The sequence below is a fragment of the Lontra canadensis genome, unplaced genomic scaffold (assembly GCF_010015895.1).
Source record: "Lontra canadensis isolate GAN:19392208 unplaced genomic scaffold, GSC_riverotter_1.0 scaffold65, whole genome shotgun sequence".
Lineage (NCBI taxonomy): Eukaryota > Metazoa > Chordata > Mammalia > Carnivora > Mustelidae > Lontra > Lontra canadensis.
In genome coordinates, this window is record NW_022631059.1 from 4,531,187 (window position 1) to 4,553,761 (window position 22,575).

General features: G+C 47.2%; 1 protein-coding gene across 1 annotated transcript in view; it reads right to left on the reverse strand.

The window, feature by feature from the left end:
- RAB22A (RAB22A, member RAS oncogene family) overlaps window positions 1-22,575 on the reverse strand; it is a 50,522-nt gene that overhangs the window by 15,389 nt on the left and 12,558 nt on the right. Inside the window, exon 3 of the mRNA XM_032878906.1 lies at window positions 2,262-2,343. Within this exon, the coding sequence (XP_032734797.1) occupies window positions 2,262-2,343 (82 nt within the window). The remainder of the gene's footprint in view (window positions 1-2,261; window positions 2,344-22,575) is intronic.

A 22,575-nucleotide genomic window follows, 5' to 3' on the forward strand; every position in this document is an offset into this window, starting at 1 on the left:
TCCCAGGCGGCTGAGCTCGGAGGGCTGGCAGTGGAGGCGGAGAGGCGACGGGACGGTGTACGGTGGAAGACACAGCTGGGAGGCGCTGAGAGAACGGTGTGCGGGGCAGATGAGGGAGGACTCAGCGGCGACCTCCAGACGCAGAGCTGAGCAGCGGCGGCAAATGGCAAAGCCGTGACTTGTCAGAACACAGCAGGGATGGTTGGGAAAGGGCCCCCTGAGGTAACCTGAGGCGAGTTTTGAAGGCTGCGTGTGTGTTTTCTCGGCTGACGTGGGAGGGAGAATATTCTGAACAGAAGCAACAGGGCATGGCTGGGAGCGTGAGGGAAGCGAAAATGGGTCCAGCCGAGTCCGGTCTTCAAGGCCTCGCCCAGCAGCGTCAACTGGCAGTCAGCGGTGTCTGGGACGCGGCTCCCGGCGTTTCTGACCACGTGCGCTTAGCTGGCAGACGCTCTGCTTTTCTTCGGCCCCGTGACCTGGCCAGCCTGCACGCGAGCTCCTGCCCTGTAGCCCCTGGCTGGAGAAGATGCTCCCCAGCGGGTGCTCCTCTCCTGACACTCTCCGCAGCACGGGCTTCCCCTGGGCAGCCCTCCCCACCCCTGCCTGCCTGCCTGCCGTTTCCCCAGGCCAGCCTGGCTCAATGACCAGCTGCAGGTAGAGGTGAGGCAGGTTTGCATCTCAGAGCAACTACCCCTGGTGCAGAATCAATGAGAAGTGGGGAAACAAGAGGCAGGCAAACCAGCTAATGACAAAACTTAAAAGAAGCCTGCTATTCCGGTAGCAGTAAGGGAGAGGCGTAAAGCCTTGTGTTATTCTTTATGTTCTAGAGAGAAGAGATGCTCGGTATCACCATGTACACTAGGACAGGCTCTGATTCCGAAGGTAATGGAGCCTCTGTTATAGCATGATTCTTCATGATGAGGGTTTTGCGGTATCATCGAATATATAGGAGGGGGTAATTGAAACTTGGGATTCAACGAAAGGTACATATATTACTGGTACGAAGAGCCACAGGCATTCTTAGCTAATGGGACAGACACCAAGGCTGTGTCTATGGATATATTCATGGAGACTACGGGAAGCAACACTTGTGAAGGATGGAAGAGTGATGGTTAGCAAAGGGTCTAGCTATCCTAAACACTCCATTCTAGAGGCACAACACAAACAAAGTAGGAATGCGGACTGGGAAATTAAGCAGATGTATCTCAGATGAGTAACTGGGTGCGGGGCATGACATCCGGTGTTCCAACAAACAAACAAAAAAAACCCAGAAGAAACCAAACAGAGCAAACTTAAGACGTCCAATCTGTACAAATGTATGGTGTCTACATCTAGGACAACAGTAATGGCTTGTTTTGTCTTCCCCCATTTGTCTGTGATGATTCTTGTCAGATTTTATACCACACACAGTATCTATGCTGTCTTAGATAAGACCGTGATGACAGACTATTTCTCCTGATTACTTCTGGTATACTTTTAAGAGCTTACAGATAGCACTGTGCATCCATCAGATGTTCTGTTTTGATAGTACTGTTTGAAAACAAAATTAAATAGCAGCTGAATAATGGGGTGGCTGCTAGACGCACCTCGACAGGGAAAGCAGACGTCGGGCCCAGAGGGAAAATGAGGCAGCAGGAAGTGTCTGTTCCCGGCCTTGCCTCCCCAGCCCTGGTCTGATGTGGACCGGCCTCAGCAGGTCCCACCTGCACAGGGAGGTTACCGCCCAGGCCCCACCTCTGGTCTGGGCCCTTCTGGAAACAGATAACCATCTGGGACAATTTTATCAGCAGGCATTTATTAAGTACCTATCGCTCGGCTCTGTGTTAGCTCATTCATTTCACTTAAATCTCAAACTTTATATGCTGTAAAGTTCCCTCTTTAGCTTTTAAAAGGCAGCTATAAATGAGATGTGCTTAACTCTCCCTTTCTACCACTAATTCTTTTATATCTCTGCTGGAGGATGGAGCCCCAAATTACACACAATGCTCTGAGAGGGATTTTATCAGGCCTGTTAGTCAGCATTTACTTTAAGACACTAAAAAGTCTAAAAATGCCCTCAGTGCTCATTATCACTTTTTCCATCAGTGGACTTTGTGGCTCTAATTGAAAAGAAAAAGGCTGGCCGACGCAAATGGAAATAAATGTGTCTCTGGTGCACGGAAGAGAACTGAGTAACGTGAGATGACAAGGACATTGACGGTTGGGTCGGAGCTTTAATGTGGGCCTCAGAAAAACACATAGTAAATTAAAGGGCGACTTACTCGTTCTTGTCCAGCTGTATCCCAGATTAGGAATTTATGTAGCTCATTTTGGTACTGGACAGTCTTGGTCATAAAAGATGCCCTACAAAGAGAGACCTAAATGATCAGAACACAGTTATTGAAAGCACGATGCTGCAGCCCCAGCCGGTCACGGCGCTTAGACTCAATGCCCAAACTCCCGCTCCGCCCTCGCCCCTCACTGCGGTCCTCTCAGCAGTGTTCAGGGGGTGCTCAGAGGCCGGCTGCATATTCTGGGTCAAAATAAAGCATTAGGCATATCTGCCCAGAAGAGGTCTTTGGTTTGTGATCGCCTAAGCTCCGTTATCAAAAGAACCAAGAGATAATTTGGCAATCCAGACATCAGCCTCCCTTGTAAAATACACAGAAGCGGTTAAAGAGATGGTATCATGGGAAAACTTCTGGAAAAACCTGTGTGTCCGGGAAGTGAGTGCACTAGTAAAACATACTGGGCCATTGGGGTTTGTCCACCCCCCAGTAGCAAACCACATGAATAAGAGGTAATGTAACACCAGAGTTAATAAAATTAAGATGCCAAACCAGGAGCAGGAAGATGGCCGGAGCGGCGATGACCCCAGTGACCACTTCTGAGTCTCGAGACCAGAACAGCCTCTCAGCTAACCTGCCAGGCCACATCAGCCCTTCAGGCCTGGAAGGATGGTATGCAGGTCACCCTGCTTACTCGGAAGGGCCGCTCTGCCTGCGGGTCTTTGAAGGTTCCTATCATTTGGGGGTCTTCTACTTTTTGGAGAACGTGTGAGGAGCCACAGGGGCCCAGAGCATGTGCCTGGAATGAAAGGACTCCTGGACACAGGTTCAAAGTCTCGGGGCTGGCTCGGCTCCAGTGCCATCTTCCACCCCCGCCTTACAGAGCTCCCTCCTGGGAAGTTCTCTGTCCTCTGGGCTCCTCGCAGAACCCGGAGGTGATTACGCCTTCTTCTGTATCCCTAACGAGCCTTCGGGGGCCAAGGGCCGAGTTGTACTCTTGGAATCATACCCTAATCATCTTAATCAGGACATGAACGCGATGGCTAGGCATTTTCAAATATGCTGGATGTCTGAAGTTTTTTTTGAGAGTCAACTAATTGTGCAAGTTCTTCAAGGAAGCGCAAACTGAGATCCACAGGATGACTTTCTGAAGAATCACTGAGCTTAGACAAGTATCAGAATCCTTAGTTGTAAAAACTTTAACTCTGACACAATGAATTCCCAGCAATTTTTATATCAATTTATGGGTTAGCTAGCAGGCCTCCGAAATGGTGACAATGATGAGGAAGGGAAAACAGACTGGGAAGCAAGATCACATTTATTGGAGAGGTGCCATTTACTGGATATTTATTTACTGGAAATTTACCCCTTGGTATCCTTAGTAAAGTGCTTTCTGCATAGAAGGTGCTCGGTAAGTGGTTACTGTATCAAGAACTTTGGTGACCCACCAGGATTAAATCAGGATGTGCAACGTGATTTCTCACTTAGGAAAGATCTAAGCATTCAAAAAGCCTTGTTTATTGTGAGGATTAAATGATACGATGTACGCGGAAGTGCTCTGTGAATTGTAAAGTACGAAACCTACACAAGGTATTACTATTAGTATTTAAAGGCAACTCCAGGAAATGTTTTAGTTTAGACTTTGCAATTAGTCGTAAAAGCTTACAACTCCACTCTCCATCAATTATGGCTGTGGTGTTACATTTAGGAGTGACAACAGGCGTCCAATAGAGGCCTGTTAACACAGCCAATGCATCCAACACAACCATTTTGGCTGCTCAAAGAGCAAGAGAAGAAACAGGCTTCAAGCAGACAAAAAAAAAGCTGAGAAAGATAAATGCAACAATTAAAAGGAAATGTTTCATTTCAGGATCAGAATTCACTGATGTTCAAGCTACCTGCCAACCATGTCTCCTTTAATGAACACATGGATTCATTACTCAGGAGAAAGACACACAAAATGGCAGCTGTAATGCAATGAAAGTATCTTAAAGATTAAAGCCAACCTTCTGTCTGACTGGAGACTATCCTTCTAGCCTCCCTGGCATCGTCACTCTCAACACACCTCCATCTTGTCTACACTGAGTTCTGGTGAGCCCAAAGCTCTCTACTTGGGTCTTCTTGGGTCCAGAGCTGTTGGCTTCTTGTCCTTTATCCCAGCATCACTTGTCCACACTGCCAGGTCCTTAAAAATCTTGTCTGTCCTTCTGTCTTAACCCCCCAGAAGGGACCCACACATCTCTGTACCTGCTTCTCTTCTGGGGGTGGGATGGCTGTCTTGCTGGAGGAAAGCCACAAAGCTGCGTGGACCAGTAGGAAGACTGTCCTTTTTAAGCTAGGCCACCTCTTCGGGCTCTCACTCCACATAGCAATTACTCCTCATTCTTCCTATGACTTCTTGCCAGCCCCTTACCACTTCCTGCTACCCTCCTTCTCAGGGCAGCAGCCTTCTCGTGGACAACAGAGATCGTAAGCCCGCAATCCCCCAACGTGTTTCCCAGTCAACCCTTCCAACTTGAGAATCAACACACTGCCCTTCACACTGGCTGTGATTTCCGCTCTTCTGACTTCAGTGGAGTCAGAGAGGTCCTTTCCATCGTGCTGCCCGATCATGATCAGCATGTCCTGTCTGGGCCACCACAGTCAGCCATGGTCTTCTGCTCCCAGTCTCAAATCTTTCCACCTGTGCCTCCTTCTGTCTTTACACTGACTGCTCCTTTGCCTGGAATGCTCTCCCCCCCGGCTCACCCGTGGCTACATGCTCCTCATTCTTCTGGTCTGAGTTCAAAAATGTCAACTCACCCGTGGCTACATGCTCCTCATTCTTCTGGTCCGAGTTCAAAATGTCAATGATGGCAGAAGCCCGTGCAGGGCCCCCAAACCAGGCAGCTTCCCGCTCCGACTCCACTCTGCAAGTCACACACTGTCCTGTTTCGGCTTCAGGATGCCTACTACCGTACTGGTACTCGATGTCTGACTGGCTTATTTGCGTGTCTTAATTTACCTGTCTAAGCCAGGGAAAATGTAAGCTCCATGAAGGCAGGGATCTTGCTGTCCTTCTTCCTCTGTAACTGGTGTATCTTCCTCATCTACCTTCTCCATGCTACCCTAGATTCCTGACAAAACATTTTCCCTGTTCCCACTGACTCTTCTGCTTTCCAGTACTCCAACAGTGCTCGGCGTCTTGGCCAAGCACAGCATAAAGTGCTCGGGCATCTGAAACACAGGCAGAGTTGAAATCACAGGTGACCCTTGCTCTCCACCTGCAGTCAGGTGAGCGGCCTCTTGGATGTGAGGGATGTGGTTCAACAAGTGGGGTGGGGGGCCTTCCTGTCCACTCCTGCCCAGCCACCAGCTCTAAGCTCTCTCCTAGTCAAAGGGCACGAGGCAACACTGGGCAGCCACTTCAAACCACCATGTCCCTCCATCACTCAGACCTCTGGAATTCTGTTCAGGAAGCACCTGTGGCACTTTATGGGTTCTCCTGGCTCATGTGCGGAGTCAGGAGCTCCTTCCCACCCAAGGCCCCAGCTACAGTGGCCGTGGGAGATGACTGCACCTGCCTCGCCTCCCCTGAGCCCTACGAATGCCTCTTTATTGCAACGAGCATCTCTGTTGACTTTTGAGAGCTTGAAATCTTGGCCTATCACACCTGTAAGAACTAATTCCTCCTTAGTCTACATAGTGGTAACACCTGGCTTTAGGGCCAGACAAGGAGGGGGTGTGGCCCAGGGGACCGCTATGGGGGCGTGCGGCAGGTCTCCTGCAGGACTCACTGGGATGAATCCCTTCCCTAGATTCACATTTTTGTCTGTAAGGACAGCACTTTTGACTTCAGCTGAACTATACGGACTCCGGATACTCTGTCACCATCTCACACGTAACCGTGGTGAAGGCAGGGCTTCTCCACACCCCCCAACAGTGGTCATAAACTCCACATTCTCAAATCAGAACATGATGTCTGCTCTCCACAGAACACAGGCTGGTCTGCAACTACTTTGTCCTTTGTTACTTGCATCCAGTTTTGTAGAACTGTCTGGTTCTTCATTTTATATTTGATCTACACTCGAACCTCAACCCCTGAGATAAATTCATAAATTGGACCCTAATCTTTGAGCAGGACTACTACAATTTGTCCCTCCCATCGTCACTTGAGCTCCAGGATCACTCCTTTAGCATTCAAGTTAAATGATGCAGAGGGTATGATAACTTCAATATCTTGCTTTTTGAAAAACAGGCAATGGCTTCCTGCCATCCAAATGATACATTTTTATTTTCCAGCCTGCCATTTACTTGTCTGATAACCTTGTTTTTCACTACTAAACCATCTCTCTTCACTCTGCTAGGCAGATCTTATTACCTCTTTAATCGAAAGTCCCCACTAGCATTATTTCCTAAAGCTAGAATGCCTTTCATCTACTTCTCCATTTTTCACGACATTCTAAAAATAGGACTTCCATGCACACCAAGTAGCCATGCTCCTCGGTCAGACTACTTGTTCCCAATGAAAATACTTGCCACAAGGTGTTTTAAAAGTGTCTTTTCTGTAACTGTAGCAGACTTGGTGAGCTCTCTCGGAACACAGGTGTGCCCTGCCACCACACTCCAGCAACTCACTTGACTGCACATCCTCTCCTTGGAACGGCACAGGGGATGCTGTCATCCCTACGATGCTACGTGGTGCCTTTTAAGGATGAACAACTCAACGTACTTAAAAATTAACTTCTAGCCAACTCTAAATCTCACGCAAACGATGCTTGTATCTCTAGGTGATAGAGAGGGACAGAAATGCCACTGGATGCACCAAGATGGAGACACAAGAAGACCACAAGTATGTGCAATCCGGTCACTCCTCTAGAGGACATACCCAGGGGTCTTCAGAAGAGTTTAGGACAGTGCCAGGAACTTGACAGGTGCTCAGGGAGAATTAAGTGGATTTCAGGGCACGTGTGGCTTCTGTTGGAGTAGTTCAAAGAGCCACAAGTCTCTGAGTCTCCATGAATTCCATGAGTTCTACGAATTCCACATAAGCCATGTGGGCTCTGCAGTCCCATCTGTCTTTAACCCTCCCTTCAACCATGAGCGTCTGTCTCGTAGGGTGAGCAGGCGTGAAGGTTCACGGTCGCGCCGAGGCGCTGGTATGTTCCACAGGTTCGTGGTCACCCTAGGCAGATCCCTTAGGACCTTCTATGCTTTTGCCACTTTAACAACTTTTGAAAAAATATTTAAAATCAAGGAAAACATTACTTTAAATGTAAAAATAACTAAACAGGTTAGCTCCCCCTTTCCTAAGTTTGTCACGAATAACTTAGAGGAATAGAAAAGCTGTCAGGTCGTAGGTGAAACCTACAGCGACGAAGCGAGCTAGCTGCTCTGACAAAGTGTTCATTATTGTCAGTTTTTCTCATACTTTGACATGTGTGACCATTTCAGTCCTTACCGTGAGTCTCTTGGGTTGGGTTTGACTATTCATCGCCATTTTGCAGACAAGACACGGTGGGGACAGAGCCAGTGAGTGGCGCAGCTAGGACCCCTGGAGTGGCAGCACTGTGGGGTCATGTCATCCTAGGCGGTGCACTCCCGTCTACCGCAGGGCAGGCATGGGGCTCACAAGCAACAGGAGTCCAACTCCGTCTGTGCCCCCGGGCGCCTCACAATAGGGGGACTGGTTGGGTGAACAGACAATTAAAAAGCAGATACTCAGTGAGCTCCTGAAGGATGGAAAGAGTTGTGGGAGCACCGAGGGAAAGCCAAGTCCAAGTAAGTACCTAGGAAAGTGGTGACGCCAGGCGTGGGAGGCTGAATAATGTTCCTGCCCCAAAGAATGTCCACATCCCAATCCGAGAAGCTGTAATTATGTTACCTTCTAGGGCAAAGGGGACTTTGCAGAGGTGGTTAGGTGAAGAATCTTGAGATGCGGGGACGATCCCGGATGACCCAGGTGGGCCCCGTGAAATCACGAGGGTCCTTCTGACAGGTGGAGGAGTTGGAGCCAGGGAAGAGGGTGACATGAAGATGGAAGTGAAGACCAGAACAATGTGTCCTGAAGACAGATGAAGCCAAGGCAGCTGCTAGAAATGGAAAAAGGCAAGGGAACAGATTCTCCCCTCAGAGGTTCTGGAAGGAAGCAGTTCTGCCAACACCTCAACTCTGAGCAAGCGAATTGGACTTCAGACTTCTGACTTCCAGAACAATACACGAGAAACCTGTGTTCTTGTAAGCCACTAAGTTTGCTGCAACTCCTTAGAGCAGCAACAAGACACTAATACACTAGGGAGGGCTTCGGGGAAGAAACCCAGAAGGAGGGAGTCTGCCTGGCTGATAGGGACAGGAGCCAAGGGAGGAGGGGGTGACAGTCTGTAAAGATAAACAGCAGGAACCGAAGCACAAAATTGTGAATGTACAAGGAGATTCCCGTGGCGCTCTCTCCACGGTTAGACTGGGCAGGGCGGGGTGGGGAGTGCAGTTCAGTAACCACAGAAAAGGCTCAGGGCAGGGTGGTGACAGGCAGCTGGCGAAGGTCGGCAAGCCACTGCACTCAACACCGATGCGCGACTGCTCTGTGTGAGGCCCCATTTCCTGCAAGTTAGCAGCTCCCCAGGTCAGGGCTCCACCGTCATTACCATTTCTGCCCTGAGTTCCATCTGTCTGTCTTACTGTAAAAAAATGGCTCTCCAACTTCTTAACTTTCCCTTGTCTGGGCAATAATATCAGTAAAATTAAAACCCCACCGGTTTCATGGACTAGTTTTATTTTGCCTAACAGACAATAAAACACTCAATATCAATTTAAAGCGTTCATCTGTGCAGCATCTCAAGTCATTCACAGATGGTGTCTTGGGAAAGGCAGCTACAAGTCAAGGGGAGCCACTGAAGGGAAAGAGATGGTGTTATCTGCTCTGTTGTAGAATTCTAGAAGCAGGCAACAGACCTTTGGGGTGCCTCTGTCAGCTACCAGCCCCTTAACCAGCCACGGAGGAGTCTGCCGGCTCTGTTTTTAAGGATCTTGCATAGTGGAAGCGGATGTGGCTTTGTAGGCAAAACCCGGGAAACACCCAGGAGTGAGAGCACGGACCAGAGGAGGGAAATGGGCAGACGAGGCAAACAAGGAAGGGAAGCAAATAGGGAAGGGAAATGATCCCAGAGAAAGGTGGGGTAGGCTCAACTCTGAGGTTGACACGCAAAAGCCACAGGGTTTGACTGACAGGAGGGAGAGGGACAGGGGGAGGAGTCTGAAGCTGGCTTCTGTCAGCTCAGGCCACTATGTGTGCGATGAGCTATTTCAATCGTTTCCAAATTGGAACTGCACTCATTCATTTTTTGAATAGGTAATATAGACTCTTATGCCTCATTACCCAAGATGTACAGAACAGGAGCGCTCCAGAATGTCCCTTCCGCCCAGATCTTCAATTCCTCTCCCTGGAAACTAACCTCACCAGCTCCTCGGGTCTCATTTCAGAAAGGCTCTAGGTTTACACGAGTGCAGGTATATGCAGTGTCCCCTGGCCCCTTCGTTTATTTTTGACGGAGATAGTGGCATACAGTTCATATTTCTGATTCTTTTCACTCTACCCTATACGTGGGAAATCATCCAACAGAACTACGCAAGGTTTTCTCAAGCTGGCTCCTTCCCTTTATTGTATCAGACCGAGAGAGTGCGCTAGAAGTGACACAGCCGGAGCCCTACCCACCAGCAGTGCTGTGCTGACTGGCCTTGTACAATGATTAACTTTGGGGTTTGCTACATACATGAGCTTCTCTGAAGAATAAAGTCCATGACAGGGAATGAACCGCAGGGCCAGGCTGCGGATGAGCACAGCGAGCAAGAGGGAGGCTGTTCCGCCAGAGCACCCAGAGCACCCAGAGCACCCAGAGCACCCTGCGTCTGCGAAGAACTGTGCTTCACTGGGCAAGTCAACAGACCTCGCTCTGCCTCCGTTCTCCCGTTTGGAAGCTAGGAATAACTTCGGTACCTATAACACAGGGCCTTAGAAATATTAAAAAAATTAACATTTTATTAAAGTATAATTATCTCACAATAAAGTGCAGAGTATAGATTTTCAGTTCAGTGAGTTTTGACAGTTCATAATCTCTTCTAACTATTGACCTATGGCCCCCAACCAGACACAGAATGCTTCCATGACCCCAGAAAGTTCCCTCATGCCCATTTCCACTTCACTCTTGTACCCAGCCCAGGCAAAGCATTTGTGACTTCTCCTTCCCAGCTTAGTTTGGATCGTCCTTGGACTTCCACCCTCTATTGTGTCCTGGCTTCTATCATTTAACAATGCTTTTGAAATCAATCCATATTATTCGGTAGTTATTTCTACTGTATGGTATTCCACTGTACACATATTTTACTCTGCCCATTCTCATGCTGAGGATTGTTTCCAGTTCTGGCTATTATAAATAAGACATACGGCAGGAGTCTTTCCATAAGGATGTATTTTAATGTTTCTTGGATAAACACCTAAGAGGGCACACTAAGTCACCGGGCAGATGCATGTATAACTTATCTGAAAACAGAGAAAAGCCCTTCCAAGCAGCCACAGCACTTATGCTCCCATCAGAAACACATCCAATTCCAGTTGCACCACAGCCCCACTGACATTTTGGTTGTTACTCTTGAACTTTAGCCGTGCATTAAGGACAAGGCCTGGATGTCCACTCCTACCATTACTATTCAACATTGTACAGGAGGTTCTAGCTGATACAAAAAGGAAACAAGGCACAAAGACAGTAAAAACTGCAAAACCGGGGTGCCTGGGTAGCTCAGTGGGTTAAAGCCTCTGCCTTTGGCTCGGGTCGTGATCCCAGGGTCCTGAGATCGAGCCCTGCATCGGGCTCTCTGCTCAGTGAAGAGCCTGCTTCCCTTCCTCTCTCTGCCTGCCTCTCTGCCTACCTGTGACCTCTGTCACATAAATAAATAGAATATCTTAAAAAAAAATTTAAAAAAAAACCTGCAAAACGTTACAGGTCATACATGATAGCATATGCAGAAACGTACTATGCTCTACGGAGTCCATAAAACATGAAACTACCAGAAGTAATGACAGGTGATGTCATCATTTGTATAGCCGGTGTTAAGTTTCCTGTCTTGGCATTTGTTTCTCTTCTCCTTTTCTGCCTCCTTTGGATAAATCTCTTTTTTTCTCTTATTCTATTTTTTTCTTTTGTATTGAATTTTTAGCTGTACCTCTTTTTGTGTGACCTTTATTAATGGCTTCTCTAGAGATTATAATATGAATCTATAAATTTTCGTCTATTTCCACATAATATGCTATTTCATGAACAACTTGTGATGTAGGACAATCTAATTCTGTGTATCTCCCTCCCACCCACTGTACTCTTGTTGCCTTATATTTAACATCTTCATATGCTATAAACACAATATTTATTACTTTTACTTCAAAGGCCAGTAGTCTTTTTAGAATTTCTTTTAGCATGTCTTATGATATGGATCTGGCAGATTCTCTCAGCTTTTGTCTGAGAATGTCTTTATTTCACCTTTACTTTTGAAGAAAAAAAATGTTTTAAAAAGATTTTATTTATTTATTTATCAGAGAGAACACGAGCACAAGCAGGGGGAGGGGCAGAGGAAGAGGGGCCTCCCCGTGGAGCAAGCAGCTCGATGGGAGACTCGATCCCAGGACCTGGGGATTATGACCCGAGCTGAAGGCAGATGCTTAACTGAGTAAGCCACCCAGGCATCTCTACTGAAGACAATTTTTGCCGGTACAGATTGTTTGCTTGGCACGCCTCACCCCTACCCCCAAACTGAGGATGCTGTATCACTCACAGTCTCTGGCCTCCAGTGTTTCTGCCGAGAAGTCAGTGATAATTCTTATCACTGTTCTCCCACATATCATGGTTTTTTTTTTTTTTTAATACCTCCTCCCCACCCAGTTGCTTTTAAGATCTGCTCTGTTTTTTTTTTTTTTCTTTTTAAAGATTTTATTTATTTATTTGACAGAGAGAGCTCACAAGTAGGCAGAGAGGCAGGCAGAGAGAGAGGGGGAAGCAGAAGTCCTGCTGAGCAGAGAGTCCATGCGGGGCTCGATCCCAGGACCCTGGGATCATGACCTGAGCTGAAGGCAGAGGCTTAACCCACTGAGACACCCAGGCGCCCCTGCTCTTTGGTTTTGAGCAGTTTGACTATCGCTTATCTGGGCTATGGCTTGTTTCATATTTATCCTGGTTACAGTTTAGAGATTTTTGGATTTATAGATCGATCACTTTAATCAATTTTGGAAAGTTATTGCCCTTTATCTTTTGAATCATTTCCTTTGGCCCATTCTTTTTCTTTCTTTCTGGGATGCCAATTAGGTGTACGTGAATGTGGTATAAGAAATGTATATTTGGTCTTTGTCACCAGGTTCTGACAGAGAGATCCTAAATCTTTTGGAATTTCTAGAGTGCAAGGAATGTCTTTTATTCGAACAAGGTGACTCCTGGTGGACTCTCAGACAGCCCTGGGACAGGGGAGGGAGGTGCTGGGTGCTAGAAAGACCAAATATTGACTAGAGGGTTGCAATGTCCAGCCCTCTCCTGCGGGGCACAGGGAGTGGTGAGGGGCTGGAGATGGAGCTCATCACCAACGGCCAGTGATTCGATCCGTCACACCTAGTAATCAGACCTCCATAAAAATCCCTTAACCATGGGGTCTGAAGAGACGCTGGGTTGGTGGCACAGCCCGGCTCCATGGGACAAGAAGCTCCCAGGCTTGGGGCCCTTCCAGCTCTATGTACCTCTTCATCTGGCTGTTCATTTACAATAAAGTGGTAAAGGTAAGGAAAGTGTGTTCTTGCATTCTAGGAGCTGTTCTGGCAAATTACCCAAACTGAAGGTGGGGGCACCTGTGGGAACTCCACTTTATGGCCATGTCAGACACGAGTGTGGGTTCTCAGTGCTCGCGGCTGGCATCTGATGTGCCATCAGTCCCGTGGGACGGAGCCCTTCAGCCTGAGGAGGCCGACGTGACTCCAGGGAGCTCCCGTCAAAACAGAACGGAAGTGAAGAGTACCCAGGAGTTGTCTGGAGAGCTGGAGAATTGGCTGTTGGTGTGGAGATAAAACATGTATTTGGAGAAGAGGTGTGACAAGTAAAAACAGTTCGCGATGAGACGGACAGCGAGCTACAGATCTTCAATTCTTCCCTTGCTGTTAACTCTTCTTCCTTTTGTATTTCGGTCTGGATATTTTCTACTGACCTGACTTTATGTGCACATTTTAGGAGAGGAGCTCAGACTGGACATAGCAAAGATCAGTAAATTGATCAAGATTGAGGAATTCTCTTGGCGTTCCAGTTCCCCACCTGGGTCCCTGTGTCTTGGCCACTGTTGCCCTGTGAAGGCAGAGACCCCCTTGGACAGGTTTCTCTGAGCTCTTCTGCCCCACCTCAAGTCTCCCCAGTGGACAGTTCAAGTGCTCCCGCCCACAGCAGACTGTCCCTGTCTCTGTTTCTGTTGGGATCGAGAACCGCCAAGGATCGCTTCTCCCTTAGGAGTGGTTTGTCACCTTCTCAAGTTTATTTCACACTGGTTTCTCTGTGAGCTCAGATACCTAACGGGGTTTTATTATTATTTTTTAGTGTTTAAATTTATTTAAGTAATCTCTACACCCAACGTGGGGCTTGAACTCATGACCCCAAGATCGAGAGTCACATGCTCTCCCAACTTAGTCAGCCACGCACCCCTCTAATGGGCTTTTAAAATCTTACCTGGCTTGTTTTGGTTTTTTGGACGAGAATCTTATCTCTCTTTATAACTGAATCGAAAAGCACACAGGGTTGTTTAGTGGCTGAGTTACTCTGTTTAAAGTCTGTAACATATAAACATGATTATCACTACCACTCGCACGTCACAGCGGTTGTACCATTCACACCCAGCGGTGGACTTATTGACAAAGTTGGATGCGGTCTTTGGGGCTGAGAGGGTGGAAAGAGGAGTTCAGTGGCAGAAAATGGAGTCCCAGGTGTCTCTGCAGTGACACAGCAGTCATCTGAGGGCCACCATCTGGAGAAAGGTGGCCCTCAGGGCTGTGAGTATGAATGAAATCATGTGGGAAGACCCGGGGCTGTGGAAGAACTCCTCACTGCTTCAACATTTTAGGGGTGGACCCTGAGGCCGAAAAGCAGAACAAGAAGGACTGCCCTGGGAGGTGGGAAGGAGAAGAAACAGAACTGTATCCCAGGTAACCAGAGGCTCTGCAGCAAAAGAGGATATCAAGATAATGCCAGATACTTCTAGAGAGGACAAATACAATAAAAAGCAACTTGTGGATTATATTGGCTATTCACAAGTTGATGTGAAACTCCGCAGTGGTGGTTTCAGTGGAATGATGGGGCGGAAGCTAATAAGAGGCTCTGAAGTGCATGTGAGATGGGTGAACAGAGCCGGTGAGTACCACCCTTATAGCGGTCTCGTAATTAAAGAACAACTTTACGTTGCGCGAGTACTATGGGCTGGGCACAGAGGTTATTGCTTGGTGGTATTTTCAGATGAGGTTCCTGCAGTGGTGGGAACAGACAATAAATAGGTAAACAGACACATGATTATAGATTTTAATACCTACTGCGGAGACATCAAACTATTCTGTGCTGACAGTGACTGAAGCAGTCATTTGAGATAGGGTGGTGGGAAACACCTCTCAGATAAATCTTAACAGGTGAGAAGATCCGACCACGTGAATACTGGGAAAGAAGAAAACATTTCAAAAAGAGGAAACAGGAAGTGCAAAGGTCCCGAGGTAAGAGAGATCAGGTGTTTGGAAAGGGGCGTGGCTGCAGTGTAGTGAGAGAGGAAAAAGTGATAAAAATCACAGTGAAGTTTCTGGTTATTATTCTTAGGTCAATAGGAAGCCATTAAAGATGAAAAAAAAAAAACCCAAACCTGATCCAACTGATTTTCTCAAAATCAGACTATTTGGAGAGTAGTGGAAGATGTGAGCTGGTTTTGAGAAGGGAACACACAAGACTTGCATACGAACTGAAAGAGAAGTGTGCAGATGAGGGAGGACTCAGGGATGCCTCTTGATTTGAGGTCCGGTGGGATGGACAGCGTAAGGGAAGATGACAGGTACTGTTTCCTAAAGGCTAACACGTGAACACAGACGCGATGTCAGAACGCTCTTCAGTTGAAAGTCATGTGTCTAGGATGAATGGAAGGAACCAGAGTAGATCAAGACTTCAGACAGAGAGTCAAAGAAAGGCTCAATTCAGATAGCCAGGTTCCACCAAGAACAGGAGTCGATGGACTCTAGAGCGAAGGAACGCCCTGGGACGAACGGTGTAAGACATCTTTCCTGTCATCCCCTCAAAAACATACCCAGAGGGCCAATCCACGTGAGGCCTGAGAAACAAAGCCGTAAGGAACTCACGCTAGGGAAGGGCCCCGGCAAACACCTGTCAAATCAGGCAGGACGGAGGACAGAGCACAGTTCCAGGTGGCAAGCTGGCAAAACAGAGGACAAAGTTATGTGGTTCAGAGAAAGCTTCCGTATGGAGAGAACAATACAACAGACATCTTACGCGACGAGCCGGAAGTCAGCAGGTGTGTTCTGCGGTAAGCACGCTCAGGCAGCCGGAGTCGTGCATGAAAAGAGAAGACAATGGACAAGGGCAGAGGCTGTGAGAGAGTAAGCCATCACCCGGGCCCAGAGCCTCAGGCTGGGGGTGAAGGCCACAGAAGGCCATAGCAGGGACTGTGGGCGTGGAGGCAGACCAAAACTAAAAACGACCATTTGGATTTGTCCCACGAGTGAGAAGAAAGCAGAGCGGTAGTGGGAATTGGATTCAGGTCTCCAGAGGAAAACATGCAGAGCAGGAGCTGGTAAACTCTTCCTGTAAAAGGGGCACACAGCAGATGTCTTCAGTTCTGCATGCCATGGTCTAGTTGTCAGTTTTGCTGCTGTAGCATGAAAGCAGCCAGAAACAGTATCTAAAGGATGGGGCATGACTGGATTTGGCTCCTGGGTCGTAAATTTGCTGACTCAGATCTAGAGCCTCAAATTATTCCTAAAACTTTAATCAAACAATAGCTGGAATGCAATTTAAAAGACGTTATGCAGGGGCGCCTGCGTGTCTCAGTCCGTTAAGCCTCTGCCTTTGGCTTGTGTCATGATCTCAGGGTCCTGGGATCAAGCCTCGCACTAGAGTTCCTGCTCTGCAGGGAGCCTGCTTCTCCCTCTGCCTCTGCCTCCCTCTCTTTCTGTTTCTCACAAATAAACAGATAAAATTACAAAAAAATGCTATGCACACGAGGGGATAAGTCAGGGTGATCAATAACGAAGACAAAAGACAGACAATGAAGGGAAACACAGGTCATCTGGAGAATGGATTGGCTATCAGACATCTTTATTTTTAACTTTTGTCATGAAAATTTTCACTCACAAAAGCAGAATCCATTACCCAACTCCAATAATCATCCACTTTCCACTGTGTTTTTGTCATTAAAAATGGACTTGGGGGTTGGGAAGGGGATTAAAAAAAGGGACTTGAAAATAACCATGCCTAATACATTTAAGAAAACAAAAACCCAGTGGCACCTGGCTGGTACAGTCGGTAGAGCACAAGACTCTTGATCTCGGGATGGTGAATCTGAGCCCCACATTGGGTGTAGAGATGACTTGAAATAATTAAATTAAATTAAAAACAAAAACCAAAACCCAGATTAACAATTGCAGCAGAGAAAAGGAAACTAAAACAAAACTTAACATTAGAACTCTGGGAAAATAATAACAGAAATCAAGAACTTAATGGTTCTTTAAGTAGGTTTAAAATCAGGTTAAAATTAGATGAAGAAAATGATTAATGAACTGGATGAGGGGCTAGGAAAAATACCTAGACTGAAGCATGAGCCAAAAAATGATGGGAAATACAGAGGAGCAGGAGAGACACAGAGATGAACCCCTTCCGCACCACAGTCACAGCAGGCTGGGAGCGCCAGGGGAAAATGGAACAAAAGCAATATTGAAGAGATAATGGCGGAGAATTTTGCAACTTGAAAGACATCAAACCACAGGTTCCAAGCATGACAACTTCACCGGGAACATCAAAGGAAGACTGCTGAAACCCAAAGACGAAAGGAAACTTTGAAGGCACTCAGAGGAGGAAAATGACTCATTCCCATCAAGAGAGGAAGAACTGACCCATGTCAATGAAAGCAGAGGGGCTCTAAGAACATGGGTGCAGATTTCCCAAGGTCTGAAAGACAGTAACTGAAAACCAAGAATTCTGTATTTGGTGAAAACCAACCTCACACATGATTACGACCTGCTAGAATTAAAAACCACCATCAGGGAGGGTGTGCAGTGTGGGAACCTCTCGTGCTGGCAGGGAGGGGGGAGCAGGTGCAAACGCTTAGGTTAGGACAGTGATCTCTTCAACAGTTAAACATGCTTTCATTTATTTAGTTCTCAAAAAGATTTTATTTGAGGTAGAGAGAGCAAGTGAATGAGAGAGAGAGAGCGAGCGAGCATGCGCGCACGCAGGAGGGTGTGAGCCGGGGGAGGGGCAGAGGGAGAGGGAGAGGCGGACTCCCCGCTGAGCAGGGAGCTCAATGCGGGGCTTGACCCCAGGACTCCTGGATCATGACCTGAGCTGAAGGCAGATGCTTCACCGACTGAGCCACCCAGGCGCCCCTAAACATGCCTTTAGACCTATCGTGGTAGCCGGCATGCAAGACAGTCCCAAGGGTCCTGACTCCTGGCACTGATGTCCTTGTGCAGTCCACTCCCACAGTGCACAGGGCTGATCTGGGTAACCACGAGGACATGATGGAAATGACAGGTGAGGTCATAAAGACACAGTGGCTTCTATCTTGGGCTCTTGCGGACTCCTCATTCTGAGGATGACAGCTCTCGTGTTGCGGGGACACTCCAGCAGTCCTGTGGAGAGCTCTGGATGGCAAGAGCCAGTCACCCCACTAAGCTGCTCCTGAATTCCTGACGCCTGAAAACCGTGAGACGTAATACTTGTTCATTGTGTTTTTAAGCTGATAATCTAAGGGGTAATCTGTGACACCAAGATAGGTAACAAATATGCCTATTAACCAGAAATTCTACCTCAGGCATGTGCTCAACAGTAACACAGTGATACACCCACGGAAAGAACCGTGTGGGACAATTCAGAGCGTCCTTATTCGGCAGAGCTCAGAACTGGACTCCACGTAAAGTCCACCAACAGGAGACCGACCGGATAAGCAAACTGCGGCTTAGTCTCACAGCAGAATGCTGGTCAACAGTAAGAAGGAACAAACTCCTGATAAAAGCAAAAACAGGGATAAATCTCATTAACTGTTTTGAGCAAAAGAAGGCAGCACGCATGAGTACACATAACGAGATTCATTTGTAAGAAGTCTGAACACACGCGGGCACTCTGGGGACAGAAGTCAGAACGCAGGCTGGGCCAGTGAGGCAGCTGAGGGAACCCAGGGGTTCTGGGTCTTGCTGCACATAAACAAGCACAAGGTAAACATTCACAGAGCTACACATCTGATCTCATGTAAATAAAAGCTCAATAATAAGATAAAACTCAGACATTTTCAGATAGACAACCCTGCACCAGAAGCGTGTACTAAAGGAAATACAAAATGGTGTTGTTCTTCAGAACCAAGTATTATCCCCGATAGAAGGTGAGAAATGCAGGCAGGAACGTAAGGCACTGCAGAGAGTAAACATATGCAGGAAATCGACGGGAAAGTTCACTGTGTAACAATAATGAATGTCCTGTGAGATCTAGAATTAAAATATACTGTAGGAGCATAAAAGGCGGGAAGCAGAGAATTAGATTTGAGAACCTTGCATTGTTGGAATGCGGTAAAAGTAATTTATATTAGACTCAAGTAAGTCGAGGATGCATAAGGTAATTTCTAGAGTAAACGCTTAAAGAATAACAAAAGAATCTATAATTACCAAGAGAACAACAGGGAGAAACACAGCATTACAAACAAAATTCAATCGAAAAGAACACAGGTCAGGGTAAATAAAAAACAAAGTGTAAAACTGTTGGTTTAGACAAAAAGACATCGGTAACTATAAGAAAAGTAAAATAAATACTCCAATTAAAAGTCTCGTTGGGGAGCTGTGAGTCCAGCTGCGGTGGCGGCCGCCTGTGCCGGAGTCACCCCGGTAACCGGGCCCAGAGGACAGCTGGCGCTCCTGGCTGAGGGACGACAGGCAAGGCTGCTGGTGCGGCGGGAAAGCCAGGGGAAGCCTGGGCAGGAAGGCGCCGCAGGGGAGACGGCCTTCAGTCTATCCGCACACTCACCGCGACGCCACAGCTGGCACCCGAACTTCACACACGGGGAGCCGCCCGGACAGCCACGAGCGCAAGCGGCTGGAGGAAAACGCTGGGCGCCACTTCGGCTGCTGCGAGTTCAGGCAAGAGCGCCAAGTCTGAATCCCGCCAGCTTGAAAGGGGTCCGGGGAACACAGTGAATGAAAATCCAGAGGTAAGACCTTAGACGAAAAGATAACGTCCTGGGAACACGCATGTGCCACGAGGCTAACGGTGACACCCTGACAGAACCGTCTTAACAAAGTGTGAAAACAAGCTTCCTAATTTAACTTTCTGCTAAAAAAACTCAGCACTCCTCGGCCGAAGAAAAGAGAGTCTAAAATCTCTGCAACCTGTCTTCCGCGGTGCCCAGAACCTGGGAAGAAATGCTACACAGGCAAAGAAACGGGACCCAAGGTCAAGAGAAAAAGAGTAAAGTGCAACAGACCCTGAGCGGATCCAGATGTTGGCATCAGCAGACACATAGTTTAAAGAAGCTACTACAAATATAATCATGACTTAAAGGAAAAGAGCCATATTGAGTGAACAGATGGGAAATCGAAGCATGTAAAATATAAAAAAGGAATCATACGAAATTCTAGAAGAAGTAAGGATGGTATCTGGGTGGAAAAAAATATACTAGATGTACTTAAGAGACAGAAGAGAGGAGCAACTGAACTTAAAGGCAGATGAGAGGGGGGAAAAGGATGGAAGTGCCCTCTGCCCAGAAACCCCAGGATTCAGCCATCTGTTAGTACCTAACAACTTCCTATCTGTAAACTGGAATCCCACCGGCAGAGTGCAAGGACGGGGGAGATGAAACATAGGTCCCAGATAATCTGATTTTTGATCCAAGAAAACTCTAATCCATTGAACCTAGAGTATATTATGCACCTCCTATTAGAGTAAAGTGAAAACAAAACATTGCAGATTTTTTTTAAGGATTTTATTTATTTTAGAGAGAGAAAGAGAGCGAGAGGAGGGAGGAAGGAAGAGGGAGCATGTGCAAGTGGAGGGAGGAGCAGAGGTGGAGGGAGAAGGAGGGGGAAAGAATCTCAGGCAGACTCCCTGCTGAGCACAGAGCCTGATGGGGGGCTTGATCTCATGACCCTAAGATCATGACTCCAGCGGGAACCGAGAGCTGGACGCTTAACTGACTGCACCATCCAGGTGCCTCAAAAGATAGCAGATCTTAAAAGCAGCCAAATAAAAAGATGCATCATATTTTGGGTAGAAAAACCTGTACATGAAATCCCCAGGACTTACAGCTGGGAGTCTGTACCTTCTGACCACCTTTACCCATCTTGACAAGGCAATGAGCAGCACGGTATTAACAGTCATTAACACTCTCCTGCTTATCGGAAGGTTGCTCAGCAAGTAACTTAAAAGTTCGCATCTCAAGAAAAAAAGCTTTTGTCGCTATGTGTGGTAATAGGTGTTAACTAAACCTATTGCGGGATCATGTCACGATATGCACAAATACCGAATCATTATGGTATACAATGACAACGATCAGCCCAGAAATCTGTTTTCCAGCAAAAACTGTCTTCAGATGTGAGAATGCCGTATAGACATGACACTTTCTGACAAACGAAAACTGCGGGAATCTGTCACCAGTAGCTCGAAACACATGAAATACCACAAAAGTTCTTTAGGCCAAAGGGAAATGAATGACGTCCAGTGAAAACTCACTTCTACAGGAGGGAATGAAGAGCCATGGGAACAGTACTATGTTTGTAAAATAAAAAGAAATTATTTTTGCTCTTCCTCCTTGTTTTCCTGTGGTGAATAACTCTTTAATCTCAGAGTTGTTACTCGGTGGGCCCCTCAGGTGGAGAGGCAGAATGGCCCAGAGGGAGGCTGGCCAAAGTGAGGCTCCCGTGTTTAGGAGAGTAAGGTGGCCTGGGCTCTCAGAGCCCATGGAAGGTGAAGATGGCACCAACAATACAATGTTACCAGGTTTTACATCAAATAGCCAGTTGTCTTGTAATAACGTCAGGGAAAAAAGCCCATTGTTTTGTAATGCAGTATAATAACCACCGTTAAAAATTTTTTTTTTTTAAACAGCCTCCAATTTAGAGAAAACTTCTAAGCACAGAATTAATTCATCCTGAACCATGGGACAATAAGCCGCCTCATTACCTCTGAAGGTTAGTGGGCATTTCCTAACAGCCAGAGAGCGCTCCTACATGAGAACAAGACCATAAAAATCATGAAATTAACACGGACACGTTACTACCATTTATTTCTCAGAACCCACGTGAGTTTCACCAGTTGTTCCAGCGATCGCCTTTTTGGCGAAACATTCAGTTCAAAATCACATGCTGTATTTAGTTGTCATGACTCTTTAGTCTCCGTTAATCTGGATCAGCTTCTTAGTCTTTCCTCGACTTTTTCGACTTTTGAAGACGGCCAGCCTGCTGCGTTGTGGAACGGTATTCTCGGTTTCGGTTTCTCTGATGCTGACTCACGTTTGGATCCATCGAGGATGGCTGCCCTTGTGAAGTTCACTTAGCGCCTCTGTGGTGGCTACGAGACCTGCGAACTTCCTTCTTCCGATGTGCCTCCCTTCAGGAGTGCTGCTGTACTCTGCACGGTGCGTGTCCGGGATGGGTGTCTCAGTTACCCCCCTACTCAACAAAAGCCATGGTGGCTGCTCCCAAATAGACCACAGAAGACACTGCAGACTCCCCCCTGCTCTCGCTCTCGGACCGCCTGCCCTGCAAGTTGGCTGCCTTGTGAGGACCGAGATGCTCATGTGGTAAAGGCTGGAGGAACTGAGGCCTCCAGCCAGCAGCCTTGTGAGTGAACCATCCTGGAAGCAGATCCTTTAGCCCCAGCCAAGCCTTCACTTGACAGCGGCCCCAACTGACACCCTGACTCCCAATACCATGAGAGCCAGAGTGAGAACCATCATCAGCTAAGCCACTCAGGTTCCTGGTCACAGAAAGACTAGATAATATTTGTTGCTGCCAGAGGTTAAGCACTGGGATGATTTCTTACTTAATAATGTATAACTAATACAATTATCCATC